Source organism: Paramormyrops kingsleyae, chromosome 5 (genome assembly GCF_048594095.1).
Source record: "Paramormyrops kingsleyae isolate MSU_618 chromosome 5, PKINGS_0.4, whole genome shotgun sequence".
In the NCBI taxonomy this organism is placed as follows: Eukaryota; Metazoa; Chordata; class Actinopteri; order Osteoglossiformes; family Mormyridae; genus Paramormyrops; species Paramormyrops kingsleyae.
Window position 1 is genome coordinate 4,101,751 of NC_132801.1, and position 19,316 is coordinate 4,121,066.

The 19,316-nt window shown below is 45.9% G+C and overlaps 1 protein-coding gene across 20 annotated transcripts in view; it reads left to right on the plus strand.

The window, feature by feature from the left end:
* Window positions 1-19,316, plus strand: part of baiap2b (BAR/IMD domain containing adaptor protein 2b) — a 69,874-nt gene that overhangs the window by 47,141 nt on the left and 3,417 nt on the right. For 6 of the 20 annotated variants that reach the window (XM_023817032.2, XM_023817014.2, XM_072711905.1 and 3 more), the window contains 7 exons: window positions 4,659-4,811; window positions 7,809-8,054; window positions 8,861-9,059; window positions 9,552-9,753; window positions 9,932-10,003; window positions 10,725-10,884; window positions 11,520-11,557. In XM_023817032.2, the coding sequence (XP_023672800.2) occupies window positions 4,659-4,811; window positions 7,809-8,054; window positions 8,861-9,059; window positions 9,552-9,753; window positions 9,932-10,003; window positions 10,725-10,884; window positions 11,520-11,557 (1,070 nt within the window). The other 14 variants (XR_011991671.1, XR_011991673.1, XM_072711903.1 and 11 more) reach the window with 14 other exon arrangements.

Genomic DNA, 19,316 nt, shown 5'->3' on the forward strand with positions numbered 1-19,316 from the left:
GATCATTTCTAGCCTCTAAAGCAGGAATTGTAAAGGATTTGCACAGCTTGCTCCTGATGTGTAATTATTCTGTCCATCAGTTTCTGATGACTCATAATGCATCAGGCATTTAACTTGTCTACAGCATGTCATGGCTGAAAGTTCGCTTTCGTTTTTGCCATTTCTCTTATTCTCACTCATTACTTCGTGACAAGGACATTTCTGTATTAAAATGCCATGGAGACCGTAATAATAATAATATGTTTTTTGGTGCTTAAAAGCTGGTGGAGTTGCCCCATCTTTTCTGTGACGCAAACCGCAAGGTTGGGATGAACCTGTTTCCTATATCTTTTTCCACTCTGCCATCTTTGTCCCATCACTCTGCCACGGCAATATGTCTCAGTAAACCATGGGACCACATGCCCAGGTAGGAATTTGTTGCTGATTGGCTATTGTCGGACAGTCTTTTTTTTGACCTAGCAACCCCAGAGGAAGGAGCCAGGGCATGCACGCGTCCGGTCAACATTAAAAATTCATGTTTTTTTTCCTGCCCACGCCCTGGTTTTTCCACTGTCTGTATGGGTTGCATGGATTTTATGGACCCAGTCATGTGACCTAAAAACCATGCCAGTTTTAATCATGATGAAAAACAAACTGGGATCTAATTTTTTCCAATCAATATGTCTGGCACGAAACAGTGTCTCCCTCTAGTGGTGGGACCCGGCATAGGCTCTTTTTTATCCAGAGCTCTGTGGAATTCTGCCTGTTGCCCACAAAGAAGACCCCTTGGAATGTAGCCACTGGTTTTGCATCCTGAACAAGGTCAAAACAGATTTAATGTCTTGAGAATGTAATGGTTGAATTATGCATGCCAGGAATAAGAGACTCCTTGACTTAACCAGCGTCAGAAACCCTCCTGAGATTTGAACAGGCAATCATCTGCTTACAAGCCTGTGTCCCTGGTGAATTCATGAGGAGGGTTTCCATGACCTTCCTGCCAAGGTGAATGACCCTCGTACATGAGTACAGAAATATGTCTGACATTAGACTGAAGGTGAATGGAGGCCTGGGTGTTTTAGATGGTTGGATCGTGGAACAGGGGAGCAACTTCTCTAAGGGGTGTACTATCACCTGCACATTTTTGAGTCACAGCAAAGCCCCTCTGACCAGACACTGAAGTATACCCTCATCTGATCCACTCCATTCCCCAGTGCTCCTTAGCTAGTTTTAGATCTTCACAGTCCGGTGGCTTGGTGTGAAGTAATGAGTGTAGCATCCTTCTGGAAAGTGAGGCCCATACATTACCTGTGTGTGCCAAGAGCCCCTGTCCTGTTACTGAGTCTCCCAGTAATACTGTAGAAGTCCCATTACTGATCTACACGAACAGTGAAATACTCCCAGTGTTGATCAGCACCAACTGAGTATGCCGCACACTTTGACTTCAGTAACTGGAAATCAGTTTCAGTACTTCTGTGCAGTATGTGTCAGGGTCAGTGTTGGTCTGTGATAACTGGATGAATTTCAGCACTGAATAAATTTTAGTGTTAGTCAAGACATCAGGCATTCATCTACACAAATGTGAATCGCTGGGTTGCTGTACAGTACAAGGAATCTCATTGTTAGTCTATAGCAGCTGTGAATCAGTTACAGCATTTTTGTGCAGTAAATGTGAATCCCAGTGCTGATCAGCAAAAACTGGATTTCTCTAGTGATCTATAGTAACTATAAATGCAATGACAGTGAATGAGTCTCTGCATTTATCTTCACTGGCTGAATGAGTCTTAGCATTTGTCTACTGTATTTGTGAATGAATTCCTCCATCTATCTATGCTGACTGAATGAGTCTCAGTGTTTGTCTACTGTATCTATATGAGTCTTAGTGCTGGTCTCCAGTAAATCTGAATGAGTCTTAACATTGGTCTCCAGTAACTCTGAATGAGTCTCAGCATTGGTCTCTAGTAACTCTGAATGAGTCTCAGCATTGGTCTCCAGTAACTATGAATGGGTCTCAGCATTGGCCTCTAATAACTCTGAATGAGTCTCAGCACTGGTCTTCCGTAACTCTGAATGAGTTTCAGCTTTGGTTTCCAGCAACTTTGAAGGAGTTTCAGCATTGGTCTCTAGTAACTGTGAATGAGTCTCAGCATTGGTCTCCATTAACCCTGAATGAGTCTCTGCATTGGTCTCCATTAACTCTGAATGAGTCTCAGTGCTGGTCTCCAGTAACTCTGAAAGAGTCTCAATGCTGGTCTCCAGTAACTCTGAGTGAGTGTCAGCACTGGTCTTCAGTAACTCTGAATGAGTCTCAGGATTGGTCTCCAGTAACTCTGAATGAGCTTCAGCATTTGTCTCCAGTAACTCTGAATGAATCTCCGCGTTGGTCTCCAGTAACTCTGAATGAGTCTCAGTATTGGTCTCCAGAAACTCTGCTGGAGTCTCAGCATTGGCCTCCAGTACGTCTGAAGGAGTCTTAGCATTGGTCTCCATTAACTCTGAATGGATGGGTCTGAGCATCGGCCTCCAGTAACTCTGAATAAGTCTCATGATCTCCAGTAACTGAAGTAGTCTCAGCATTGATCTCCAGTAACTGAAGTAGTCTCAGCATTGATCTCCAGTAACTCTGAATGAGTCTCAGCATTAGTCTCCAGTAACTCTGAATGAGTCTCAGCACTGGTCTCCGGTAACTCTGAAGGTGTCTCAGGCTTGATATCCAGTATCTCTGAATGAATTTCAGGATTGGTCTCCAGTACCTCTGAATGAATTTCAGCATTGGTCTCCAGTAACTCTGAAGGAGTCTTATCATTGGTCTTCAGTAACTCTGAATGATTCTTAGGATTGGTCTCCAGTAACTCTGAATGAGTCTCAGCATTGGTCTCAAGTAACCGAAGAAGTATCAGCATTGGTCTTCAGTAACCCTGAATGAGTCTTTGCATTGGTCTCTAGTAACTCTGAATGAGTCTCAGCATTGGTCTCCAGTAACTATGAATGGGTCTCAGCATCGGCCTCTAATAACTCTGAATGATTCTCAGATTTGGTCTCCATTAACCCTGAATGAGTCTCAGTGTTGGTCTCCAATAACTCTGAAAGAGTCTAAATCTGGTCTCCAGTAACTCTGAAAGAGTCTTAGCATTGGTCTCCAGTAACTATGAATGAGTGTCAGAGTTTCCAGTAACTGTGAATGAGTCCCAGCACTGGTCTTCAATAACTCTGAATGAGTTTCAGCTTTGGTCTCCAGCAACTTTGAAGGAGTTTCAGCATTGGTCTCTAGTAACTGTGAATGAGTCTCAGCATTGGTCTCCATTAACCCTGAATGAGTCTCTGCATTGGTCTCCATTAACTCTGAATGATTCTTAGGATTGGTCTCCAGTAACTCTGAATGAGTCTCAGCATTGGTCTCAAGTAACCGAAGGAGTCTCAGCATTGGTCTTCAGTAACCCTGAATGAGTCTTAGCATTGGTCTCCAGTATCACTGAATGAGTCTCAGTGTTGGCCTCCAGTAACTCTGAAGTAGTCTCAGCATTGATCTTCAGTAACTCTGAATAAGTCTCAGCATTAGTCTCCTGTAACTCTGAATGAGTCTCAGGTTTGGTCTCCAGTAACTCTGAATGAGTCTCAGATTAGTCTCCAGTGCAATCTCTTGTCCACAGTATCTGAAGAAGCATTACAGCCCAGTTCTTCAGTAACTGCCAATTTCTGTGAATGACTGTCTGCTTTGTATAGGTTTGATTCATATGCTTTTATTCATTGACCCCAGGGATGGGACAGTCCAGGCAGATTATGGTGCTTACAGTTGTAATGTTGTCCTCTTACTCTGTCCTTACTGGAGGAAACTCCAGTAGTGTGGTCAGCATCAAATATTTATAATATTGAAACTTTTCTTTTCCAGTGAATACACTTTATATGGAAGGAGTCAGAGCAAAGTTACAAGGCAGCCTCAGCAAATACGTAACTGTTTTGTCTTGCCACAAGCAAACTTGCCGTTATTTATAGAGCATTTGCTGTGACTTGGCAATCTGTGGCTGTTCAGTGACACTGACGGAGACTGAGCTGAGGTCCAAGCGAAAATGACTAAGTATTCCCAGCGATGCTGACTTTCATTTGTGCCTTGTGGGCGCAACAAGCAGAATTTCCCTTCATTTGGACCTCAGGGGACTCTTTCATCTTTAACAACGTACACGGCTAAATGTTTTATTGAAACCGTTAATCCCTGGGAAGTGAACCAGCTGACCAATCTGGGTCTTTAACTGTTGTTTATGCTGTATTCTGCCTGCTAGTTTCGGCAGTTATAGTAGAGGTTCAGTAACACAGACAAACGTTCCTGGACAATAAGACTACTGGAATATGCACTTGAAGACCACAGGTTTCCTGTGTGTAGCAGCAACTTGCCCAGGGCCAGGGAAAAGGCAAATTTTTCTAATCTGTCATCAAATATGACGCTTGTGAAATGTAAGCATCATAAATGCCAGGCTGATCCTTTTCCATAATCAACAGAGACGTTGTTCATCCGCAGTCCATCTGGCCCAATGTGCAGTGCGGCCTTTCTTTCAGCAAGGGGAAACCAACAGATACGAATGTGTCAGTGTATCGCCTAAGAAATTCTGGCTTGCAGATGCTGAACGCTATCCCGCCTTGTTGGCCATCTCTGTGCCCCCTCCATGCCCCCCCCCCCTTCCCTCCAGTACGTGGAGAACATCAGCAGCAAGCAGAGTGACCTGGACAACTACATTGCCGAGGGCTACAAGACAGCGCTCTCAGAGGAGAGGAGGAGGTACTGCTTCCTGGTGGAGCGGCAGTGTGCTGTGGCCAAGAACAGCATCGCTTACCATGGCAAGGTGAGGAGGGCCCACAGGCCAGGAACTGTGGTGTCCCATGTGACCGGCACCACCCAATCACGCCACAGTATTTGTATCTGGTGCTTTCTCCCCACAGGCAGCCAATCATCTACACCTATACATATAATCCTTCCCCTCCATCAATTCATGCTTGCATTCATATGCTAACCATGGGCTACCATGCTTTCAATCCGTGTTGCATAGAGCAGGGCTGCCTTGAGAGCTGAGTGTCATACGGCAGTCATATCAGTTGGCGGGGGCTTTTGGATTCAGAGCAGGGGGGTAGCATCTCTGCCGTCACTCAAACTGAGCTTCTGCCTCTGTGGTACAAGTGTTCAGCTACCCCCTGCTGGCGAGGGTTATTATAGTTAACGAAAACTAAGACTAAAATTAAAGTGAGCGTAAAAATTATTTGTTAACTGCAATAAAAGTACAAAGGACGGTTTTCAAAAAAATTGAAAACTAAAAAAAATGACAATAACGCAACAGGAACTAAAACAAAATATAACTGCAGGTAAAATCAGCTTAATTTTTACTCCCTCGATTTATACTGTGATTGTGGGCTGCAATTTACGTTTCATCGTAACGCCCACAGGAAGCAATGATTGTTAGGGCGTTTCTCGTTTGGTTGAGTTATTCATGTATAGTGTTTTTCTGTGTTCGTCAAGGTTGGGTGTGCTGTTTTTGACAGGAATAACAACAGTGTTCGCGACAAAGGTAAAGGATTCTTTAGGATCCAAAAATAGTTGTAAAAAACGCGATCCAGAGAGAAGAAATTAATTTTTTCTATTGAGCAAAGCAGCACATTCCTTCCTTTCTCTCTGTCTTATAGACACACGCATAATGTGCTGTGCAGTGGTTTATGTAATTGAAAATGTGCTTTGCTAGGCTAATATTTTGTTAAAATATGATTACTGGTAAATGGACACCAGTTACCAAGCTTTGTTTAATGGTTTGCCATTTGATTCATGTTTATTAGTTATACTTATTTCTTCATATTCCTATCCCTATTGTCAAGGTTAAAACAGGGCTGGTGCCATTGCAGATTACTGTTAGAATCTTTCACACAATCAGTGTTGAATGAAATGTTATTCATTTTGGCATTTTGAGTGTTTGAAATTGTTGTATTAATCTTTGTTTCAGCATTTTCTTAAGCTTTGTACAATGATTGTCTGATTGCTTTACTTTAATATTTCTAGGAATAATTCCTCACTCTTTAACCACGACTCCCCTAGGGGTTTTCACCGGGGACACCCAGATAGACTTTACTTTCTCCAAAAGTGCCAAATCATATGTTATTCCTGTTTGCATATTGTAACCGGGGACTGGGAGCATCAATACACCAGGTCCTTCATGGCTATAAAAACATGATGGTGTTATAGGACAGAGGTGAGGGGTTTGGAAGTCAATGTTAAGGCAGGAAACCGAAATGCTTCTCACTTTCTCCTTAGCTGTTTCATGTGCAAGGTAAAAGCATGCAAGTCCCTTCCAGTGTGATATCAAACTCGGTATTTGAAAACTAAAATGATACTGAAGCTAAATAAAAACTGAACTAAAACTAGAAATGTGCGTGAAATAAAAACGACACTAAAACTATTTGTACACTTAAAAGAAACTGAAACTGAAGTAAAACTGAAAACCACAATGGAAACCTAAATAAAAATGAAAACTAATGTAAATTTAGCAACTATAATAACCCTGGGGGAGGGGGGGACTGGGGCCGAGAGTGATGGGTCCACTCGTCAGGGCTGAGTGGATTTCCAGAATGGAGCGTGTATGTGTGTGTGTGTGTGTGTGTGTGTGTGTGTGTGTGTGTGTGTGTGTGGGAGGTGTTTTCTCAAAGATCACTGAAGTGCTCTCTGAGAGCCGGGGAAGCGAGTGACATAGATGCTGAGTGTGTGGGGGGGCGGGGAGATGGGGGGCGGATGGTATGAGTCATGCGGAGGAGAAAGTGGAGTGAGAGCTGCATCTGTGGGAGAGGTGAGGGGTGTTGCAGACCACGGCCTTCTTTCCTACCTGTTGCATGAATCACCAGTGGAGGGCCCCTTTGCTGGAGATGAAGTGCACCCCATGGAATGCTCCGGAACTCATGCGCACCTCCAGGGATCAGCCTCCTGGGGGTGTAACGCACTAGCGGTACAACCACATCCCAAAAAGGGAGCCCAGGCTACTAATCTTTCCTTGCATTTGATCTGTCCCTTAACATGGAGGGGTGGTGGGGCGTGATTGGGGCCACGCACTTTCAGGGATTATTGGGTCCAGGGGAGTCACCGGAGATGAGCCCCTACTCACCCTCCTGGGTCCTGGGCATCACTAGCACCTCCTCCCAGAAGATCACACTTAGACATCCTTTGCCATGGGTCACCTGTCCAGATGTCTCCATGTCAGCTCAGCTATCCTGCCCGGGTGCCTTTGTGTGTGTGCATACACGTTAATGCTTTCCCATATTGTGTTCTGTGTACGTTCGAAATCCTTATCGTTATAACTCCTTCTTTAACACGTTACTAATAACATCTGTGCTGACGGAACGTCCTGGTCTCCTGCTTTTCGGTGTTTCTGTCTTGGAATCACACACGGTGTCCAGCTCATGGTAAAATGGGGCGGAGCTTCAAGAGGAAAGTTTAAAACGACATGAGGCGTGGTTGGAGGCGCTGTGACCTCCTGCCCGTCGTGATCCAGCTCATGCTTGGTTCTTCTGCTTTTGGCATAATATGAATTCAAGGTTAATCCACCCCTTAATTAGTGATGATAAAGCATAATTAATCCCAAGAGCATTTTTCTGTAAATATTGCAAATATAAAGAGCTTGTTGTTGGCATATTTTCCTGATAATGAATATTGTAATAAAGTAAGAAATCTAATCAGCCCTTTAAGCAAATTTTAAAAGCTCATTAGTTTTAAGTTTGGCTGAGGAGGGGGGGTGCATATTTGAGAGCCAGCCTCGGGGATTGATGGATGTATGGATGTGTGATAATCTGCAGTGTGTGTGTGTGTCTAGGGCAAAGACCTGCTGACTCAGAAGGTGCCCATATGGCAACAGGCCTGCTCAGACCCCACCAAGCTGCCGGAGAGGGCCCTGATCCTGGCCCAGCAGATGTCGTGTGGGGGTGGGGGCACACTCATGGCCAGCCCCCGGCATTCCTCCAAGGGCAGCCTGCACATCGCTGAGCCCATGCCAGGGTCCAAGCCACTGCCGGTGCCGCCTGAGCTGGCTGGACACTTGGGTAGCCTGGGGCAGCAGACGGTGAGTGTCACCCCCTGTCACCATCGCCGCCGGGTGTGTGGGTGTGTGTGTGGGGGGGGGGGGGGGGAACGCAGATGGCTGTTTTATGTGGGGTCTACTTACAGCTTTAGCTCAAGTAGCAGGCAGATAGATCACATATGTGACCCTGCAACCTTTGGTTTCGAGTCGAGCCTCTTAACCATTACGCCACCCACTTACATACCAACCCCAGAGTTGGTTGTTATGGACGGCTGAAGTTTACTGGTGTCACCTGTCATAAGGACACGCCGATGGACACACCCACAGATATACAAATACAGACACAGCCTCTTCAATAGGTGTACACACCCGCTGTTCCTGTACCGTCTTCCAGAATGGGGGGTCCTGGGCTCCTGGAGCTTTTCAGATGCTGTCATACACGGGTCAGTTACCATGAGTGTTCAGTACCGGCTCTGATGATACCCCAGTGTTACACTACTTCTCTGCCAAAGACTTTTATTACAGGGTAATGCGTCTGAGAGAAGCTTTGGAATCTCTTAGTGGGCGTGTGTTTACGTGACCTAATTAGTCAACCGTGACATCCATGTCTGTGATACTAAATTCCCTACAGTGACGCCCAGTTATCACTAACAGCATAATTTAAAACTGCCAGGTGTGTGTGAGTCTGTGTCTGCGATTGCTCCAGTGTCCTCTCAGCTGTGCAAATGCTTACTGAATAATTGCAAACTTCTAAACTCTGCCTGTCACTTGGGGTGATAGTGTCAGCTCTGTTAGAAGTGCGAGGTGGGTGCCCTAATGTGTGTGTATGTGTGTGTGCGTGTGTACAGAGGTTGATGAGCCAAGATGCGATGCCCCTGGTGAACGGTACAGCCGGCCTCCATGGAGCTGACTACGCACACTGGGCGGAGGAGCAGGTGGCCCAGGTGAAGCCGGCCTCTCCGCAGGTGCAGCGGCAGGCTGGTGAAGTGTACTCCAACACTCTCCCAGTGCGCAGGCCCACTCCGTCTAAGAGCAAGGCTGCCGTGGGTACGAGCCACCCCGCCAACCCCACCATGCAAGGGAACCCTCAGCCACCTATTCCTAGCTTCACATAAAGGATGCTAAACCAGGAGCGAGGTGTTTAATGAAAACAAGACAGGACTAAGAGAAGTGGGAGGAAGAGGCAGAGAAGGACAGAGGAGAAGGACAATGTCTCCCGAAAGAGGAGAGTAAACGTGTGCAAAGTCACATCATACTGTACATTATGTAATAGAGGCTGATGGAACGCTGGGGAGGAGGAAATGGCTGATATCAGCGAGAAATGTGTGTCTAATATCTGTGTAGGTTTTATTTGCTATCAGTGATTACAGTGTCTGAAATTACTGAGGATTAGGTGTCTAATATCAGTGTGGGTTTTATTTGATATCAGTGAATACTGTGTGTTTGATTTTATTGAGGATTAGGTGTCTAATATCAGTGTGGGTTGTGTGATTCATACCACGGTGTATCAGTCTTTGATGCAGCTTCTCTCCACTCCAGCTGAGAACCGGACACTGCCAAGGTCCAGTTCCATGGCAGCAGGGCTGGAGCGCAACGGTCGAACCCGGGTCCAGGCCATCTTCTCCCATGCAGCTGGTGACAATAGCACATTGCTGAGCTTCATCGAGGGTGACATCATCACCCTGCTAGTGCCCGAGGCACGGGATGGCTGGCACTATGGGGAGAGCGAAAAAACCAAGATGTGAGTGACCTCTGACCCAGAAAGAAAACACAATATAGTTATGCAGATAGACCTGAGGTCAATCTGCTTGCTCAGTCTCATTATTCATAAGACTTTCTACTGGCCAGCGTACTGCATTTACACCCCCTGCCCTCTGATTAGCAGCCTTAGTCTTTTATTGGTTGTCATTGTGCTGCAGGCGTGGATGGTTCCCGTTCTCCTACACGCGAGTCCTCCCCGAAACCAATGAAAGCGACCGGCTCCATGTCAAGTGAGTGTGTGTGTGTTCTGTGTGTGTGTGTGTGTGATGTCTGTCCGGCATGACAGACTCCATGGGACCGGTGCCTGCCCGGCGTGAGCATGTTTGTGTGTGTGTCCTGTGATGGGTCCCCCCCTGAGGTAGACTTGCATGAGGGATGACTGGCTGTTTTCAAGGCAGAGACAAATGGCACCAATTACTGCAGTGAGGGACACAGTGAGCAGCTCCATTTAAAAATACTTTATACCGCCTCAGTATTAATATTAATATTAATGTGCTGGTTGGCACTTTATCCTTCAAAATGGAAATGTGGATTCGCCACTGGCAGGAAGCAGTAGGGGGCTCTTTCTGCTCCTCTCACCCGCTTTTAATCTCTGGTCTTGAAAAAAAAACTTTTTCTGACCGAAGCGGGAAAGTCTGATTGGCTTCGGTCAAATCTTACTCTTAATGCCTCCCGCCCCCCCCCCCCGCCACAAGAGAAACGATTTATGCAGAGGAGGAATCATTATCTGGCAGTATGGATGGTACTGGGCTGATTTGAATAGATCTGTTTTTCTCTTTGGGAATATTTCATGAGGGAGGGTCATCACCGTGCCTGTGTGTGTAGCAGGTGTCGCCATGTGGGTGTGTGTTACCACTCGGCCTCATCATGTGCATGCACACGTTTTTCGGGTAGGTGTGTGTGGGTCGCTGTACCTTTGTTTTTACTGAAACTGCCCCCTCCTGCCTGCAGTCTGCATCATGGGAGGAGCAGCAGCACGGGAAACCTGCTGGAGCGGGACGACCTGACCCTGCCCCCCCCTGACTACGGCATGCCCAGCCGGCAGCTGGCACAGCCCACAGCCCATAGCCGACAGCGGCCCTACAGCATGGCCATGCCTGGCTTCTCTCAGGTGGGCGTCCGGCCATGGGCCCACTCTGTCCCTGCCCCCCCCCCATGTCTTTTAACATGAGAAGAGGAAGGTCACAGCTAGGCATGATAGGCAAAGCAGAATGGCAATGGGTAGGTGGGACGCATGGGGGGGTTTGGTGACAGTCAGCTGGGGGCATGCAGGCCGTGTGAACCTTGTGTAGCTGAGCGACTGTTTGGTATGAGAAAAAACGATAATAAGGTATAAAGTGGGTTGGTGGGAAGGGGGGGGGGGGCTAACAGACTGGTCCTCAGGGTTTCCAGTCACCAGACGTTACTGTTTAGGTCCCCTGATGCTGGTTCCTTACTGCCACCTGCTGTTCATTTTATATTATATCCCGCACTGGATGAGTTCGATGTGATGTCTAACAATGCTTAAGACAGACAATAGTAATGGATCAGATGTTTTGGTATGAACTTCGTCCACTTAGTATTAGTGTAGTGTTGTCATAGTCTACGAGTTCCCTCCATGATTATCAGTGACGGAGTGACATACAGCTGTTGTTATTTCACTCAAATCACCTATCAAACCAAACACCCCTCAGAGGACTGCAGAAGCACAGCTGGACCTCCTTCCTCTCCCGTGAAGTGAATGACATTGTTTTTTTTGTCTTCCAGCAGGGAATGGCAGATTACGAGTCACGGTTTCCTACCAGGTAAGCTTCTCATCCTTACCTCACATGGTAATTATCATCTTTCTTCTGCGTGTTACTGGGCTGGGCCCCTGACACAGAGAAAGGCAGGGGTGCAATATGTAAATAAATACAGGACATGGTGATTTCTGGGATGTCCAGGGGTCAGGCTGAGCCAGCTGGGGGACCACCTACCCCCTTCCTGCATGCTGCCAGGGAGTGACCATAGGTGGTGGTTGATGAGAGCAGGCGTATCTGTCCCAGTTAGGAGAACATCTCTGCCTGTGGGGATGGCGGCTGCTGCACTGCTGTCCCAGAATCCTCAGCAGCAGGAAGCCGTCCCAGTGGCAGGAATTTATGTTAAAGGGAGTGACAAGCAAACAGCTAATCAATCACATACCGTGACTGCTCACACTCTTCACAAACTCCTCTTTTTTTACTTTATGTTTGATACGCTTATTAATTGTTTTGTTTAGCCAGTGTTTGTTTAGCAAGCAGTAAGGAATTAAGTAACACTTTGTCCACATTAGCCAAATTGATACCTTTTTGAGCATTTTCAGTATTTCACTTTAGCGTTTTAAGTAATTCAGTTCGTGGTTTTGTTATTTATTCTTTGATTTCTGTATATGTTCTCCTACGTTTGCACCCTCCCTGATTCTGCCCTGTGTTGGTTTTCGTCAGACAGCATCCTGACACACACGTAGGGAAAGGCAGCCGCTTAAGCCCGACAGCTGCCCGCTAGCAGCCTGCGGGTAGTGGCCGGGCCGGGCCGGGCCGGGCCGTCAGGGCACCGCTCCTCGCTAACGTTAGCCCAGTTATGTGGGTGCGTGGGATTGCTGGCTGCACCTCCCGGTGCCGCGTCTGAGAAGGAAGTGACGCCGTTCCTTCAGCGGGAACAGCAGGCTGAGGGCGTGAAGGTGACTAGGGGTTGACTAGACAGGGCTTGAGGCGAAGGCGTGACACGCCGTGTTCCCTGGGCCTGTCTGCCACCCCACAGCAGCTTTCTGTCGTGTGAGCAGCCCCATGACACCATGTGACATCACCGATGATGAAAGCGGGAGCCCAAAGTGAGGCCTTCCCTCGCTCTCATGACAGCTGGCTACTCGCCTCATTCCATAATGCTGTCATTGTCGTTACAGACACCCTGCTAATTACATGGCTTTGTTTACCCCATAACTTGCATACGGCATCATGTTGACCGATTCATTTTTCCCAAGAATCTTTGATAAAACTCTCTGTATTAATGGAGAGCCAGAAAATTATCTACTATGTATATAAAATGGTCACATCACAACTATTCCATAATTATTCTGAAATATGTATGAATAATCTATTCATTTCATAAAAATGTGTCTGATATATGTGCGTTCTTGAAAAATCATCAAGTCAATGCTGTTTCTGAAATGTACTTCTATATTTTCAAATATTCTTGGGAACAATTAATGAACAGTCCTGCTGGTTGATGAATTAGCTATATCTGGGGTGTTGTCCAGTGGGGTCGGGGGGATGGGGGAGGATTGTCTGATGTGATGTTGGGAGTGATGGGAGGGAGAGGTGGCCTCCTCCCGCATCTCCATGCCGCCCCCTTGTGGTCTGATGTCACATTGTCCGTCTGAGTCCGTCCACCCTGGCAGCTTCTCCCTCTCTCTGTTCCACAGTTCCGAAGGCAAACTGATCTCCACAGTGTGAGGACAGACAGGCACACAGGCAGTCAGCCAGCCGCGAAATAGGACAGGCAGCCACTGCCTCCGTGGCTCTCCTTTGCCCCGCCTCCCCTGTGCAACAGCACCACCCCCTACCCCGCATACAAGTCATTTCCACGTGAACAAGCCTGCCCGTGCAAGAGGCCATTCTCCCGCTGCTTTTTCACTCTCTCTTATCGGGCAGCACCAGTACTTGGGCTCTAAGACTTGAGGGCTGTGAGGCTTTGGAGGTAGTGTGCTGAAGGGAACCAGAACGCAGGACCTGCTGGACCGGCTAGCCTCTTATGGACTTAATATAATTATTTCAGTAGGTTCCTCTGAGTCTCATGTAAGTACTACCAACACTCTCCTGTAAATTAAGCCATGAAAAAGAAAGACAAAATTTCCCTGCCCATTCTGAAATGGGGGGGGGGCATTTGCCAGGAACGTGAACTCTTTATAGAAGGGGGTGGAGTTTTTCTTTCAGGTGGTGGAATAGACACATCACCTGTCTCAGGTGTGCAGTCGAGCCAAGGGTTCGGGGATTCTTACTGGAGCCCATTAATATGAAGAATGACTCTGGGAACCTGGACAGTCAGCATATTTTTATGTGCTTCTGAAGCTGCTTAGATGGCAGCTTTTTGGATCTTGTAACAAAGCTGTCCACTTTTAAATATTATCCTGATGGAAACTGCATCTTTTAATAGTTTTTTTCTTGCACCTAGGAAATACATTATTAATCAAAGGTCAGATTTTGACTAACCAGTGCTTGAAATTAAATCTCTAAGAGACCATGACCTAAAAATTATCACCTTCCTCGTGACATGAAGACTGTGACGTGCACAGCCACATGTCATCTTTCATACGATCTTCTGGTCACACGTTTTCCTGATACCCTTGTCACCAAAACCCACCCACCCCCAGATTCTGCTTCTGACAAACAGGCTGTCATCCCACAAAGATTCAACGCCACAGCACTGCTCTAAACCGTCGCTGTTCACCTCGTCCGTTAAAGGACGGACAACCGGTACCTCACGTGTACTGCAGCAACCACTGTAGCTGTGCCCAACTAATGAAGGGAACGTCTGCTGCTTATCTGGGCCACTCGGCACCAACAATTCTGCTGGATCTGTCCGGGTTGTATTAATCACTCCGTGGTCCCATAACCACCTGGACTCAGAAGTAGAATCCAGCTACATATTAAGGAGACAAATGACGCAGATCTTTCACTGATGTTCTCATTTGGTTCTAGATCTGGAGACCAGGTCCACCAAGTTGGAAACACTGTGTAAAGTTTACCACACTTGTACATAGCTTTACACATTCTGTAGGCTGTAAATACACAACTTTTTGGCTTTGAGGACCATGAGTAACAAAAGTGTTTCTGTCTATTATTTAATCAAAAACCTCGCTAACCTGCTAACTGATTAACTAGCTAAATGACTTGCAAAAGAGTTTTTGTGTTCAGCCGGTGGACCAGTGGATGACTGCGGTGCCTTTTCTGGCCAATTTTATTTATAATCCCTTTGAAAGCTACTGTGTGCCAACTTAACCAAAGCAGTCCATCTTCTGGGTCACATTTTATAAAGACAATAATAAATACATCACCTGAAAAGAGACTGGGATTTGAATTCTCTCTGAAGCCCATCAGCTCGTTTTTGTCTTGTCATCTGAAACCAGTGTCTTTGTAAAGTATGGGCTTAAATAAAAGAAAGACCGCAATGAGCATTGAGAATGATGAGAAGTGTGTCTGTTTTTGTGGGATTGGCCATGGCGGTCAGCTGACGCCAGTCACGGTCAGAGGGAGCCAGACCTCTGGAGTCCACGGCTGAAGGAGTTGTGCGTCGGGTTACCTTCTGTCAAAATGAAGAATGTTATCGGTTTGTCTACCATTTTTGGGTCGAGGGTCTCATTGTCATTCCACTTGATTAGCTCATGGTAACTTAAGGAGAGATTCCCTTGAAAATGAAGTGCATTCACTTGATTCTCACTTTCCGAAGGGGTCAAACCAAATAAGCGGAAAAGTCATGACTGATTTCATGGCTTTTCACCAAAATTTACTATTAAAGAAAAAGGAGACTTAAAGGCAGAGATTCATTGATGAGAAAATGAAAATTTCTGAGGAAAGGATATCAAGAGACCATCCTCCGTGAAGTCACAAAGGGGATCTCTCTCTCTCTCTCGCTCTCTCTCTCGCTCTCCCTGTGACTGACACTCAAGTCTTCGCTGTATGTTGCCAACACTGTCCATCTCTGTTTTGATAAATTTAGAGACAAAAGCAGTAGAATGGGGACAACAGGAAGCTGCCAGTGTTTCTTCTTTCTCCACTAAAATAACTCCAAGGTATGATGCCAGGTCTGCAGACCCAGGACCTACCTCTTCGTCAGCTCTTGGTGTGCGTTTTCCTTTGCTTTTGAAACGTTACATTTTTGATTGTCAAAACAGGCTAAATGTAAATGATGTGAAGAACTTCATTTTGCATGCTTTTGGGAGGGACACCAAAGCTGTGTAATGTTCTGTTGGTAAAGGTGCCTTACCACAACTTACCAAACCAATTTTCACCTCTAGTCTTTTTTTTCTAAATAAAACACTAAGAAGATTAATTTCCCATGGAGGTAGCAGGGACACCTGGGTTGCATAAGAACTTTGTCTCTAAATTAATCCTCAGTCTGAAGCCAGGATTGAAATCAACTTGACCATGATGTCTGTGCTTGCCATTGGCTAAAGCCATTGTTGGAACCTGCCCTGACCCTGTTGTTAGGGTTTCCCATTGGCTAAAGCCATTGCCAGTACCCACACTGACTCTGCTGTCAGTGTATCCTATTGGCTGAAGCCATTGAATAAACTAGGCTGGACCTGTTTGTCTATGCTTCCCATTGATTGAAGCCATAGATGAACTGGTGTCTGCCATGTCCTTTTTTGCCGTTCGATGAACTGAATGAACCTGGGTTTGGCCATATGTCCTTCCAATTGGCTTTTCGGCAAAACCTCACCAAAGCACAGTTGATTACAAAGACTTCTGGTGGGAATAAAAATGCGTCTGAATTAAAGCAAAAAAGGAAGCTGAAGTGAAGCCCTCCACGTTGCTTTCCTGTAGCCTACAGTAGAGAAGTTTGTCAGCCACCTGTCATGACGTGTAGTGGTGTAAGACACCATCACCCCTTCCTACTATCATACTCTCATTTGTGAACTAGGGTGGAGCCTCTCGTCCTTCTTCAGCTCCACCCCTAACTGAAAGCTGTCCAATCACCGCTCCCAAACACAGTTGGTGTCCCCTTTTCTGCTTCCTTATGGCACAATAGGGTGCCCTGCCATTTATGGCCATGTTGCATGTGTCTGGTAGGCAGTAAGACATCTACCCTGACCCGCGGCCCCCATCCCTCCTCCCCACTTTCCCACCATTGTCACAGTCTAGCACACAAGGCTTCTGGACCTTTCTTTAACTGCATGGACTGATGTGAATGCTACACAGGCCAGTATGTGTGTTTGCGATTACAGATCCGTGAGTGTGTGCTTGTGTACTGGTGTGTACAATGGTGTAGCAGTGTGTGTGTGTGTGTGTGTGTGTTTGTTGCCTGCTTGCCTGGCTCTCCTTTTATTTCTGTATGTTTTTTTATTTTGGTGTTTTATTTTTCCAGGAAAACCATGCCTGTGTGTACTCAACACTTTGTATCTAATGCTGTGATAGCTATGGAAGTGGATTTGTACAAAATACAGGGAATTACCTGCCATTAAAGCAGTAACAGATGCATGAATGGGTAAAACATTTACACAGGAAACTATATAAGCTGCTTTAGATGAAAGCCTCTTCCTAGCAGATAACTGTGAGCAGCAAAGCGACATCTTCTGTGGAGGACATGTCTTTGTGGAGTCTCTGCACTTGTGCTCCATGGAAATTGAGAAAGGGTGCAGTATGTTAGCCTAGGAGTCTGTGCATGAAGCCTGCCTATAGATGGATGGGCAGTGTGTGGCTAAGTGGGTTAGGACACTGTGTCGTGATCAGATCAGGTGGCTGTTTCAATATCGTGGTTGCCAGGGTGATGTCACTGTTAGGTCCTTGAGTAAGGCACTTAACCCCAGTTGCTCCCAGGACCCTGCTTTCTCAGTTGCATGTTGCTTTGAATAAAAGCATATGCTACATTTGTAAACGATGAAGGTTAAAACTCGTTTATTGTTTTTAAAAAGGAGGGTGGTGCAATAACAGTATGGAGTGAAGCATACTGTAGTATGTAAATGTAGTATATAGCATTTATTACTTAGCACTCCCTAAATGTAGTACGTAGCATTTATTACTTTGCACTCCGTAAATGTGGTACATAGCATTTATTACTTCGCACTCCCTAAATGTGGTATGTAGCATTTATTACTTAGCATTCCCTAAATGTAGTACGTAGCATTTATTACTTAGCACTCCTTAAATGTAATACGTAGCATTTATTACTTCACACTCCCTAAATGTGGTACGTAGCATTTAATACTTAGCATTCCCTAAATGTGGTACATAGTCAGTATTTCTGAAGTTGCTTAAGAAGTCAGAGAGACTCTTTGAGGACTTCACATAGCCAAAGTGGTAATGTTATTTTGAGGCTGAAGGAGGGTTGTCACCTCCTAATGTGAAATTAGAGAATTAAATATGCCTGTTAGAACATGAAACACCATTTGGTGCATTTGACTATTGTAATTTGAAGATTCTCTGCTTTAGCTTGTTTCATTTGACCAAACTGTTAGGTATGCTAGCAGATGTGGTTAATGTTTAAGCTGCCAAAACTGAAATGTTCAGAGAATGTTCACCCATGTTCACCGGTATACTAGAGCTGAGGGTTGTAATATTCTCAATAACAGAAAATTCGTAGGATTCACCGTGCAAAAACTGACAAAACTTATGAATTTTTTTAGTGTAAAAACAGCAATTATTAGTGTATCATGCGGGGTATTTCAACCAAAGACATTTGTGTAGCATTATAAATAATATAAATTAGTTTTTGTTTTGCTATTTTATACTCCAAGGCATAGCTTGGGTCTTTTAGCCATTATGCCAAATAAAATGACATAAAACCACTTGTTTGCGTTGAACAATAAAGTACAAATCCCTGGGATCTCTTTACAGTGTGGGTCCAGAGTTTGCCCGGTTTTGAAAGAGCAGAACATCCCGTAAGTGATTGGCCTTCCTTGCCATCCAGCCAACCAATCACATTCCTTCTCTTTCCTTTGTCTCTCTCACTCTTCCTCTCTTTGTTGTACTTGGCTGTTACGCTATGTGTCTCCATCAAGGGGGCGTGGCTTAGCTGCTCGTTATTTTCACCCTGTGGCATCTCAGGACGGATATTCGTTGTGCTGAGATGTCATTTTTGCCAACCAACGAATCCAAAGAGATTGTTGGTTGGTAAAGCCTGAGTCACACGAACCGGCCTGGCATGTCCACGTTATCCTGCCAGCTCAGAGCGATCGCTGACTCCTTCGAATCCAGTACTCACTGCATGACTGCTTAGAGGTAGTCCAAAAGGGTCAGTGTCTGTAGAAACCAGTAGAACTTTTTGCGGTGGGAGTCCCCAAGGTACCAGCTACCTGGCGCCCCCTTGTGTTTTGGGGCTGTGTTTGCACATTCTAACAGCTACTTCCCTCCCTCCTGCTGCAGAGAAGTCGTGGGAGATAGCATCAGGCCAGCCATCAGCTATGAAAGATCCGCTTCTATCCTCTATTAGCATCTCCAGGACGTCCAGCTCATCTTGCCAACGGCCGGGGGCCTCTATCACAAGGGGGGGGGGGAGCTTTGGGAGGTAGTTTGAAGGTGGTGGTGGGGGGTGGGGGGAGCAGACGGCCAGCAGTCTCAGCATCTCTCTCCTGTACCGGATCACGCTTCCGCTCGTTGACCGAATCTTTGGCTTCCCAGGAATCATTCATCCCATCTTCTTAATCCACCACATGTAAGCCCGAAGGGTGCAGCATCTACCACTGACAATATGAGACTTCAAAGGCGAACAAACAAATCCATAGAACAATCCCAGGAGGAAGCGTGGCAGAAACATTAACCTGTGCAATTTTTGTTCTTGTTTTATAGTCTCCTTGATAGCATCTGGACAGGCTTATTATTAAGAGAAGCC